Consider the following 11,857-nt stretch of genomic DNA (forward strand, 5'->3'; position numbering starts at 1 on the left):
TGAAAGCACACGGACAATGTATCAATAATAGTCTAGAACAGAGTGAAGAAAAGTATGGCAGAGAAAAATTAATTGAACTTTGGAAATACTCCCCTTAGCTATTTTAGCAGGCTAGCTTGACTTACTACTGAACAGTAATTATGTAAAACTAGAGCAACTGTGACCTAGGTATTGTTTATGCTAGGAACTGTTTTAGTGGTTTTTCTGTTCCAGGCTTTGTTGGTTTGGTTTTTTTTTGACATCTTAATTTGGCTGCCCATTACTAGCAGAAAATATAAAGTAGTCCTACACGCGTTTTAACTGCTGTAAACAGTACTGAGAGTCTACATGATTCATAAGAGCTTTTAGCTGCTGAGTATCCAGGTTTTATTATTCTATACATTGTTTCATTATGTTATGCTATTAAATGGCACTACTTTTTCCTAGACGCAAATCTAGGTCTCCTTCCCCTCGAAGGAGGTCGTCGCCTGTCAGAAGAGAGCGGAAACGCAGCCATTCTCGCTCCCCTCATCACAGAACCAAGAGCCGTAGTGCTACTCCTGCACCAGAAAAGAAAGAGGCAACTCCTGAGCCAGAACCCTCTGTGAAACCAAAGGAGACTGTTGTTCAAGAGGCAACTTCAAACAGGTACGTGTGATAAGTGTGTGTGTAGAACTATATATTACCTTTTAAAAAATGGAAATTACCTTAAAACCTGTTCGGAGCTTGACTTGGGGAAATGCCTGCTTCTTCCTGTCCCCCTGCAATGGCAAAAGAATTTATTTAATAATCTTCAGTAAGATTTCTTTTTTTCTGTGTAGAATTCTAAAGGCAGTGTGCTTAGCTGCTACTGTGGTTTCATTGTTCTGGTCATTTTTTCCACTTCTGACAATGTCATCTTGTTTTCTAGCAAGTTGACACATAGCCTCTATATTACTCTTTCTTCTCTTTGAATCGTACCATGTTTTAATTCTTTTCACAGTTTTGGAACGGGATGTCTAACATCTTGTCAGAGGATGGGCAGGAGAATGTTCATAGTAGGGGAATATTGTGGCAGCTTCTAAAATATTACTCCAGGGCCTATGGTTTGTATGTGCTTATAAATTAAGTCTTTATTTTTAACAGTGATATTCCAAAAGCTCCTAAACCTGAACCTCCCGTACCGGAGACGAAGGAAACTTCACCAGAACGTAATTCAAAGAAGGAGAGAGAGAAGGAAAAAGAGAAGACTCGTCAAAGATCCCCAACTCGGTCCAAGTCAAGGTCAAGATCTCGGTCACGCTCTCCATCTCATTCTCGACCAAGAAGGCGTCATAGATCACGGTCAAGGTAGGACTTCAGTTTATCTTGATCATGAAGGTTGAGAACTGAATATTTTCTTCTGAAGGTGCCATTTAATGTAATGTTCTCAGTTAAAGCAGTAATGTTTTTAGAGATGTTGAGCTATGAATGTTTTAGGCCAAGTGAGAATGATGCATTCAATGGATAAACAAGTTTGGGAGTTGTTTTCTTCCTATCAGTTCATGAGAAGATGCTCACAGTGACTGATACTGACTGGAGAAGGAACGGGGTACTTAATGCTGAGTACGGCACTTTTTAAATAGTGGGAATTGCGTAGCCTTGTTTTAGGAGATAGGTTTGATGCTGAAGATGCTGTAAATTACTTTTTCTTTTTTTCCTTTTTTGGGGTTATTTTACTACTTGGTGGAAAGGTGTTGGTAAACTTTAAAGCACTGATTGCATCTGAATGTCCATTTTGCATCATAATCTAAATGCTACTTTAATGCGATGCACTTGGAGAAAAGGAACTTTACGCTCAGTGCCCTGAGGATAAGTTTCCTCAAATCTGAAAATTAGATAGTTGCTTTTCATTTGAATTTTTGATTATGACAGGTCTTACTCCCCTAGAAGGAGACCAAGCCCAAGACGACGACCATCTCCAAGGAGAAGGAGCCCTCCAAGGCGAATGCCTCCCCCACCCAGACACAGAAGAAGCAGATCCCCTGTGAGACGGTAAGATTCCCTTTTTTGAGACAACTGAAATGTTAAACTTCAAAAGTTGAAGGGAACATTAGTTGTGAGGAATGAGTGTTATCAAAATTACCTTGTTCATCTTGCCTTACTACTGTCAGGTATATGATTTGAGTGATGTAAAAACTGCAGTGTCGTATTTCATAAGTGTGTTGTGGGGGAACATAATAGTAGCTGTGAAATGATTTCTTTTGAGTTGAAATAGTGGTGAGAATTCCACCTTTATGAAAAGTGGCGATTTCAGAACTGTAACTTCTTCAAATGGCTCTGGATAGCTCCCAGCATAGATTGACGTGACATCTTTTAGGACTTTTTTGCTTAAGTCTTAATACTTTTTTTTTTTCCTGCCTGGGGAAAAAATTAGAACAAGTAACTGGATTTTACTTGTTGGGAGCTTTTAAATTATGACTTAGATTTCTATCACATAAAATTAAAATAAAAATTAAATTTTGACTTGAAATGTGTTTCTTCTTCATGTTCTTTTACTTAAAAAAAAAAAAAAATCTTCAAGGTCTGCTCTCCAGTGTCAGAGGTTACGTTTTTGACAGCATAAGCAATTGTTCTAGTAGCAAAGCTCTGAGTTGCCTCACAAAAAAAATTACGTACTTAGGGAAATGTCAAAACAGACATTTGTCTTTGTAGGAAGAGAATAGGTTCCTATCCTTTTCATAGGAAGAGAATTAAAGTGATGCTTCCTGTGTACAGCAGTTCTTTTTTAGGAAGGAACAGTTCTTCCTTTTTATGACAAGGTGATGACTATTCTTTTTTTTTTTTCCTGAGTTTGCAAAGATGTTCATTTCACACAGTTACTGGGAAAACTGTGAAAAGTATCAAACATGTATGGTGCAAGATGTACAAGAGCTCCCTTTCAGCAAATGTTTATCTCACTCAAGGTAGGGTTTCTTTTTTCCAGGTTCTCAGGAATTCTGCAGCCAAAGGTGGATTCTGCAGGTACACAATTGCAACAGAACTTGCCACAAATTTTGCCGCAGAATTCTAGAGGCCCTACCTTTTTAAAATTACGAAGTAAAGATGAAAGACTAAAACATAAGAATGGATAGATTGATTCTGAATTGTTGTTCTGTGAAATTTTTACCTCCTGGTATAAAAAGTTTTTAGTGTACTTGCACACTAAACTCTTAAACAGATCTGTTCTGAAGATCATTAAATCACATGTGCTAACACAGAGAATTCTCTTAACCATCCAAAAGTTAGAGAGCCCAACAAAACTAATTGCTCCCAGGAGAAAAGCTTAGTTGTAGTCTGTAGATTGACAGAAAGCAAGCAAAGGTAACACTAACAATTTTTTGCTCACTATGTAGTTTAAAAATAACTGTGAAAGATTGGTTGTTATTCCTCTTTTCTACAAACCAAGTGTTGAAGGCTGTCCACCATGTTTTGGAAGTGCTGTTGTATGTGGCTCTATATATGTGCTTGCAAACAAATGCGATTCTGTGTTCATGCTCAAACACTTCTTAAACTGGCTAGTCAGAATCTAATGTTGTATTTGATTTACAGGAGAAGACGGTCATCAGCATCCTTATCTGGCAGTAGCTCTTCCTCCTCCTCCTCACGTTCCCGATCACCACCAAAGAAACCACCTAAAAGAACTGTATCCAGTCCTCCTCGTAAAACGCGTAGGCTCTCTCCTTCTGCAAGCCCTCCTAGGCGGAGGCACAGACCATCCCCACCAGCAAGTCCACCTCCAAAACCACGCAGGTCTCCAACACCCCAGCAGTCGAATCGTGCAAGAAAAAGCCGTGGCTCTGTTTCTCCTAGCAGAACATCAGGTAATGAAATACAAATTTTTATTCCAGCAGCTTTATCTTTTTGTGCTTTTGTTTTCTCAAAGATGGTGTTTACAGTTTGTATGAGCAGAAAAGCATGCAAGAATGTAATGAATTGCTACTGAGTTATTTGACTTTGTCTTTTAGCACCTAAACATAAGAGTACTGAAAAAAGAGAATCTCCTTCGCCAGCACCAAAACCAAGGAAAGCAGAACTGTCTGAATCTGGTATGGCTCTCACTTTTCAACACTGGTTTTGGGTGGGGTTTTTAATCAAAGACGCATGGCAATAAAAGGCAGTGGTGAAGTGCTGAACCCTCTTGATAGACTGGCATTGAAAGCAAGAGTTTTCAGAAGTATAAAAATGATCATTCGTACTGCCTCAAATATTTCTATCCAAGCTTTCTTGGAGAAAAGCTCAGACAAAGTCTATTCCAGCCTCAATGTTATCTTAAGATTTGGGCGGAGGGGGGAAGCATGCTTGATGATCTACTGTAATATGACTTTGCTTCTGCCTGAATAAGGTGAATTTGTATCTTTGGTTTAAGTATTCTGTCCATGTATGTACCTTTTCAGAAGAAGATAAAGGAGGTAAAATGGCTGCAGCAGACTCTGTTCAACAGAGGCGTCAGTACAGAAGGCAAAATCAACAGTCCTCATCTGGTATGGATGACATAGATTTCCTAAAACTGGACTATAGTTTACTTTTGCAGGAAGTAGTTAATGTTAAGTTCAAATACTGATTACAATTATTTGCTGTGTGCACTGCAATGCTATTTTAAGCTTAATTATAGATTTACCCCTCATAATGAAGTCACTTCAATTATTACTCATGAAGAATAAAGTATGACTTTTAAAGGTTATGCTATATCTCTTATTAATGGGTTCGCATCTTTAACAGTTGCACTTTTAAACTCTTACCATCACACACACAAATATTGTTTGCTATAGATTACCTAATCCGTTGTCGCAGTAGGTTATTTCGTACTATTTTGGACTCTTTCATGCTTGAGATCAGTAAATTAACCGGGGCCTGGTATAGGTTTTTGTCCACTTAATGGTTCTATAAGTAACTGCAGTTCACCTTTTAAATTACCTGTCCAGTCAAATTTTATGTGGGTAGTTAGGTTGCTGCAAATATTTTTACCCAGCTCTGATGGATTTATTTATCACTTCAATTAACATTTTTAGTTGAACTGCTTTTAAATAGAAGCTTCTTATTTTGCAGAAGAGGATGTTGGTAGTTTCAACTGCAGTATAAGCCTATCACTAACTGTGTTAACGGTATCATGAGAATCATTTTCTGGAGAGTGATTCTTCTACATTTATAGATTCTGGTTCTTCGTCTTCATCTGAAGAAGAAAGACCCAAGAGATCCAACGTGAAGAATGGGGAAGTTGGTAGACGCCGACGCCATTCACATTCACGCAGTCCATCACCATCTCCACGAAAACGACAGAAGGAATCCTCCCCTCGGTAATTTCTTCTTAAGTTGAATGTAACTGATGTCTTTTTTCCTATTTAGTTAATGTTGTTTATCTGCTATGCAACTGTCAGCAAATACATAATAGAATTAAGTCATGTCCAGTTTGCCCAATCTTGTTTCAAGATTGCATTCTTGTTATGCTCATTTGGTAATAATTACTCTGAACTTAATTTGAATATGTTAATTTTTGCCTCAAATGTATGGCAGATAGATTTGCTTTGTTTTGTTTTTCCTCCACTGCTATCAGGATGCAGATGGAAAAGAGGTGGCAATCACCAGTGATGAAAAGGTTGGTTAGAAATTAATGTGTTAAGTAGGATTTACATATAGAAAATCATTTAGACAGGCTCTCATTTATTTTGTCATAGATAAGTACTTGCCGTCCTTTGTCCTTTGGACTTGCACACTCAATAAGGTGAGGGAAGTTCAGACTGATGTGTTCCTTAATGTCTTGGATCTGGGACCATTTCACTGGCAAAAACCAAAAAGCGAGGGGGAAAGATGTGCTCAGTCTCCTTCATTGCTCACTGCTTGTTAATTCACGTAAGCTTGTAACAGCTAGTAACATGTTATTAGCATCTTACTGATGCCTGAAAACAACTGAATGCTTGTATTCTTTGGGGGTTTTCTTATTCCATATACACAGATTTGAAAGACGGGTGAGCATTACTTTGTATTATTGCTGCCATTGAAGTTCTGGCTAAAACCCTCCCATACAGTTGCAACAAGTGATCAAGAGCTTGATGTTCTGGGTCACAGATAATTGGAATTTTCAAAAGTCTCATTTCTAAATTCATTAGATATTTCAACTACTAGTAGTGGACTAGTAGTGAACACCTACTTTATTTTCTCTTTTCTTATGTGGGCAGTATTGTTAACATTTTTATTTGTGAAATTGTTTGCACTCTGTTGATCTTAGAACATAGCAAGGTGCAGGAAGTGGGGTGCTTGATGGGTTTATTAATCTGATATAATGACCCTTGTGAGCAATCTGTAATTACGACCCAGCTAGAATGTAGTCGCAGCATACATAATGATGTATGAGATTAAGTATGACTACTTCTACAAATGTAGACCACTCTAATTATGGATCTTGTCAAACAATTCAATGTTAACCAGATTGGAATTCAAAGATCTTTATCTGTTTTGCAACAAACTAAATTCACCTACTGCCCATTGCATGTAAATGCCCAATACATGTTTAATTAGGACAGCCATGACATTTGAAGACTGGTATTTTTTGCATCATAAAAGAACGTTGTCTTTTGGAGCAAACTCTTATCTATAAAAGGTGTAACTCGTTGCCTTGGAGAGCAGCAGCCAGCGTATTTGAAATCAAATCTCGATTTATGTAGATGAGCTTCTTTGCTTTTTAATTACTCTCATTTTTTTCCTTTATCCAGTCTCTAGGAAAGTATGCGTTTGATTAAAATATCCCCTTCCAGAAGTCTGTTGTAAACCTTGCAGAGCAGAAAATGGCTTATTTTGTGAATGATGTTAATCCAGATAGCTGCAGTTTAGCAACAACTCTGATTTTTCTCTGCATTTCAAGAAATAAGTAATTTTGGGTTTCAGATCTGTAGATAAAAGCTGTTTTCAAGAGTACAGTTTCACACTGTTTAATCTGATCCAACTTCAGACTGCTGCTGAATGCAGTTTTGGTCTGCCTGACACAGATGGGCATTCTCGGTTCCTCCCTTGTGTTGGATGTAGCAATCGTGTCCCTGCATGACGACAAAGAGGTGTTTTTATTGGATTGGTCTCCTGGTGGATCAGTAAGCTGGTCTGACTCGTTAGATGATCACTAGATTCAGTGCAAGGGAAATGGCAGAAATGAGCTTTCAGGAGAAGAAAATGGGAGAGAGTTGGTCTTCCTCTTCAGCTACAAGATGCGAATAGACCAGGTTAAGCAGAATGTGAAATTGTCTCAGGAATGCTGTAGTGGGCTCTGAAAATTACAGTAAAATTATGTGTTGTCTCACACTTGTTAGAAAGACGGATATATCTTTTTCCATCTTCTAATAGAATTTCATTTTGAAGTGCATGAACAATATGATTTTGTATAGTAAAAGCAGAAGAACAAAAAATAATCTCATGGCTCAATTGCAACTTTTCTGAGAAACGCCTTTATCTCTTTAGTAGGAGGAGGAGAAGTCCATCGCCCCCACCAGCCAGGCGGCGACGGTCTCCTTCACCTGCCCCTCCTCCTAGGCGGCGGCGGTCACCTTCATTACCTCGTCGAAGGTAGTGTATTGCATTTTTGTCATGAAGTGGTTGCTTTTGGTTTGTTGACTTACAACTATGACATTTAAAAAGAACTGCCGTGATACCAGTTCCTTGATTCACATGAGGGGAGTGTAATTTTGCTAGTGAGATTGTGAGTGGCCTGGATATCATTTGATTGCTGTATCAAATACAGAATAACACCCATTAAGCTGTTTTTCAAAATGTTTGGTATTAAATGAAGCTTTAAAGAATTTTTAGAGTTCTTTTTCCCCTCTTTGGGCGGATTGCAAGACACTTGTAACTAATTCACATGCCTATGTGGCACCCGAACATTTGGTTTCTTTGTAGGTCTCCATCACCACCCCCGCGCAGACGCTCACCTTCTCCGCGGAGATACTCTCCACCAATACAGAGACGATATTCTCCTTCTCCACCACCTAAGAGAAGAACGGCTTCTCCGCCTCCCCCGCCTAAACGAAGGGCATCACCTTCTCCACAGTCGAAACGCAGAGTCTCCCATTCACCACCGCCAAAACAAAGGAGCTCGCCAACTGCTAAAAGGCGTTCACCTTCGATATCTTCCAAGCACAGGAAGGGATCTCCTCTCAGTAGGTCCAATCGGGAAACACGTTCTCCACCACAAAACAAAAGGCATTCACCTTCGCCACGGCCTAGAGCTTCTCATACCTCTGCAAGCCCACCACCACCACGAAGGGGAGCTTCGGCTTCACCCCAGAGAAGACAGTCTCCATCTCCAAGCACTAGACCCATCAGGAGGGTGTCAAGAACGCCAGAACCTAAGAAGACAAAGTAAAAAAATTTGACTTTGTTGGTGGTGGTTTTGTGAGGGGTTTTTTGTTTGTTTTTGTTTTAATGCAGTGGGAATAGCTAGGGAGTCACATTAAAACGGCTCTCATTTCTCTTGAGATTGCTCAAGTCTTGGCGGCTTTGTTCAGCTTCCACCATCACAACATTGATTTTCAGAAGTTTATTGGATTGGAAGCATCTGTTAAAATAAAGTACAACACGGGGAGAAGCATTAAAGAGGCTTTATGTAGAGTTTGAGGGGGTCTTTTAATAGCACAACAAAGCACTGGGACTGAGCAGGTGAAAACAAGTTTGAGAAAAATCTTGTTGCTAGCTTTGTTTAAAGAAAAATGAACTTTCTCTTACTTTAAAGCTAACTGCAGAAGGGAATGAACACTTTTCATTAGCTCATAAATCATTTCATAAGTGGTCATCCAAGAGAAAAAAAATTTAGAATCTTAGCAGTTTAGTTGATGCTGCTTTTGTGAGCAGATAGACAAAAGTATGGTGCTGGCTTGTTCTTTCAGAAAGAATGCAGCTGAATGTAATTTCTTGCACTTTCTTCATTGGATGATAAAATAATAGCATTGCTATTCTCTTGACTTTTAATGTGGTTATAAATTAGTCATATCAGAAGAAAGGGAGCAATCATTTCTGAACAACAGTAGTAGTATTGTTTAACAAGCTATCAAGTTGCAATATCTTTTGCATTATGGATGCACAGTGGTATTAGATTGTTTTGCCTTTTGTAACACATGCCAGCAAAGTAACTAATCATTCTTTAAGTGGCAGCTTAACCGAGTTATAAGCACATAAGTTCATTTGGCTTTTTTGTTAATTTTTACTTTCTTGTTCTGTTTCTTAAATCTCTCAATTGTGGTTCTTCTATTTTTAAGGGCTTCCACACCAAGTCCACGATCTGCGAGACGGGTGTCTTCATCACGGTCTGCATCAGGGTCACCTGAGCCAGCACCGAAAAAGCATCAAGGACCTCCATCTCCTACTCGGTCTCGTTCTCCTTCTGCAAACTGGTCACCTGCAAAAAAGGCTAAAAGCCCAACTCAGAGCCCGTCACCTGCAAGGGTATTTGTTTGCTAATAAAAGCAATAGTGTTTTGGGTTATATGGCAAGTTATTTTCATGAAGACTTACCTGATGAACTAAGTGAGGTGGTCTTATTTATGTTTAGTAGTCTTAACATGCAAACTCAGACTATTCCTAACAGGAAGAGAACGGATTGTTAGGCATTCTTATCTGGTCTCCTGAGGTATTTCCTAGGGACACTTCCATTCTGTGCCAGAGGAGTGTTTGAGGGAGTTAGATTCCACCTGCAGTATTAACCTTTATAAAGAGGCTTGTCTGTCATTGCTATGACCAGCATATCGAGTTTGCATGGTGTTATGTTCTGTTTTAAACAGACACAGCACAGTCGTGCGTTACAATGTCTGTCTCCTAGGATTGCTTTTCTCATTTGATTGGGAATGTTGTGACTTGCCCCCAGTTCTGAAGAAGGTGTAGAGTTTACCAAGTTTCAGATGTTGCTCAGTCCATTCACATTTCCCAGAATGGTTGTGGGCTTGTTAAAACAACATTTTGAAGCCTTAGGGATGAGTTGTAATATCTATTGAATTGTTTGTTACAGAATTCAGATCAAGAAGGGGGTGGAAAGAAGAAGAAGAAAAAGAAGGATAAGAAGCATAAAAAGGATAAAAAGCACAAGAAACACAAAAAACATAAGAAGGAGAAGGCTGCGGCAGCTGCAGCAGCTGCTGCTGTGGCTGCAGCAGATACCACGTCAGTACAGGAAGATCAGGAAGCAGAGACAGAACCCAAAAAGGTAGGAATTTGGTACCTATGCTTTACTGTTTAAGAGTCCAATATAAGAAAATAGACGGAGGTGAATGTACACCGTATTCTTGATGTTCTAAATGGCAGTCATACTTAAGACATGCAACTTAGTGTCTCATGATTTTACTTGACGATTTGCAATATTGGGAGGGCTGGAGCCTGGCTTAGTTTCAGTGTTTGAAGAAATGCTTTATCTTTGTTCAAAGGAGACAGAAAGTGAACCAGAAGACAACCTTGATGATCTAGAAAAACACCTGCGAGAGAAGGCACTGAGGTCAATGAGGAAGGCGCAAGTGTCACCACCATCCTAGGCTGAATCCTTTGATATAATGTACATTTTATTTGGTTTGTACTCAGAATTCAATTTCAAATTGCTAAATGTGTTTGAGCTTTAGAATATAACATTTGTTGTAATAATTGCTAGGTTGAGGTTCACCATGTACAAAGGGCATGGATTTACATTACAAAAGGTGTCCACAGTGTACTAGTGACATTCTTTCATTGACAGTCAACATAATTTCATTTAGAGTGAGACTTTTTTAGAAGCAGTAGGAATTTGTTTTGAAGGTTTTAAACATGACCGTCAATTCCCTAGTTTCTTTGAAATTCAACAAAGCCTTTAGCATAATTTGTGAGGGTCTCATTTGACTTCTTTTGTATCCACTTACATTACGCTACTAACCTTTGTGGTTTGTAAGCTTGCCCAGAAGTAAAACCACTGCAGAATTACCAAGGAAGTACATATATTTTAATGCTTTCTACTGTTGCCTGTATAGTCTCCATTAAAGCGAATCAAGAATAGCAATTTAGAATGGTACATAAATGAAAGCATGTTGTTTACCAGGACACTGTGGGTTTATATTGATGTAACATGTTGATTTGGAACACTGGAATTTCATTTGTATTTTTATGTTCTTTTTTTAAAGGGCAGTTTCCATGATCAGCAGTCCCAGAAAAAATTCCTTCAGTTACATAAATTTTGTTTGTGAGATGTCGTTGCCCCATTCATAAATCTTGTCTTGTTACGGTTCTTCTGAATGGTATAAGCAACTTTCAGAGATGTGGTCTTTGAAAGTATGAGGAACCTGAACTTTGGATATTGTCATGTTTTCACTGTTTTTTGTTTTTGTTTTTTTAACTAAAGCTATATAAAGCTTGTGGATTAAACAAAAATAAATTTCTAAATTTAAACAGATGTTGGCTATTTTTATATGAACATTTACATTTGCTAATCAGCTTTCTTTTGTACAGGGTTAATGAATACACAGATATGAAAAAGTATTTGATCCAGTACGCTGGCTTCTGAAAAATTGGGGCTTTTGTTTTTAACTGTCCTGGGGTAGCAGAAATAGCCCTTTGTTAATTCAGTGATGCTCCTGTTGTGTCTGGATTGGTGTTCTTGCAAAGCAAGAGTAAAACAGTCTACCTGGTCAGCACTCTGTTAGGATGGATAAGCTTAAAACAAACAAACAAAATATTTGCTGGTGAAAATTGCTTGTCATAGCAAGTAAAATGTTTCAAGGTCCTGCAAAAAATTAATGGCAGGTTTGCATTAACTTAGTTACAAGCTTTAGTCATGTAAACACTGGTTTGAATGCTCATCTAAAGAATCCTGGTGGCTCGCTGCCTTTTTCATAATCATATTTGAAACTTGCTGGATTGCTACTGTCGAATTTTTTTAAAAATTCAAGCTC

At 38.5% G+C, this 11,857-nt stretch overlaps 1 protein-coding gene across 19 annotated transcripts in view; it reads left to right on the forward strand.

Annotated features, from left to right (window-relative positions):
• The window catches only part of SRRM1 (serine and arginine repetitive matrix 1), an 18,522-nt gene extending 7,164 nt beyond the window's left edge, over window positions 1-11,358 (forward strand). For 12 of the 19 annotated variants that reach the window (XM_049819971.1, XM_049819979.1, XM_049819982.1 and 9 more), the window contains 13 exons: window positions 427-627; window positions 1,105-1,308; window positions 1,873-1,992; window positions 3,529-3,800; window positions 3,945-4,025; window positions 4,374-4,460; window positions 5,129-5,273; window positions 5,531-5,572; window positions 7,423-7,527; window positions 7,858-8,319; window positions 9,213-9,399; window positions 9,958-10,152; window positions 10,370-11,358. In XM_049819971.1, the coding sequence (XP_049675928.1) occupies window positions 427-627; window positions 1,105-1,308; window positions 1,873-1,992; window positions 3,529-3,800; window positions 3,945-4,025; window positions 4,374-4,460; window positions 5,129-5,273; window positions 5,531-5,572; window positions 7,423-7,527; window positions 7,858-8,319; window positions 9,213-9,399; window positions 9,958-10,152; window positions 10,370-10,474 (2,206 nt within the window). In that variant the 3' untranslated portion in view covers window positions 10,475-11,358. The remainder of the gene's footprint in view (window positions 1-426; window positions 628-1,104; window positions 1,309-1,872; window positions 1,993-3,528; window positions 3,801-3,944; window positions 4,026-4,373; window positions 4,461-5,128; window positions 5,274-5,530; window positions 5,573-7,422; window positions 7,528-7,857; window positions 8,320-9,212; window positions 9,400-9,957; window positions 10,153-10,369) is intronic. The other 7 variants (XM_049819972.1, XM_049819973.1, XM_049819976.1 and 4 more) reach the window with 7 other exon arrangements.
• The last annotated feature ends 499 nt before the right edge of the window (window positions 11,359-11,857 follow it).

This window comes from Accipiter gentilis, chromosome 17 (assembly GCF_929443795.1).
Source record: "Accipiter gentilis chromosome 17, bAccGen1.1, whole genome shotgun sequence".
Taxonomy (NCBI): Eukaryota; Metazoa; Chordata; class Aves; order Accipitriformes; family Accipitridae; genus Astur; species Astur gentilis.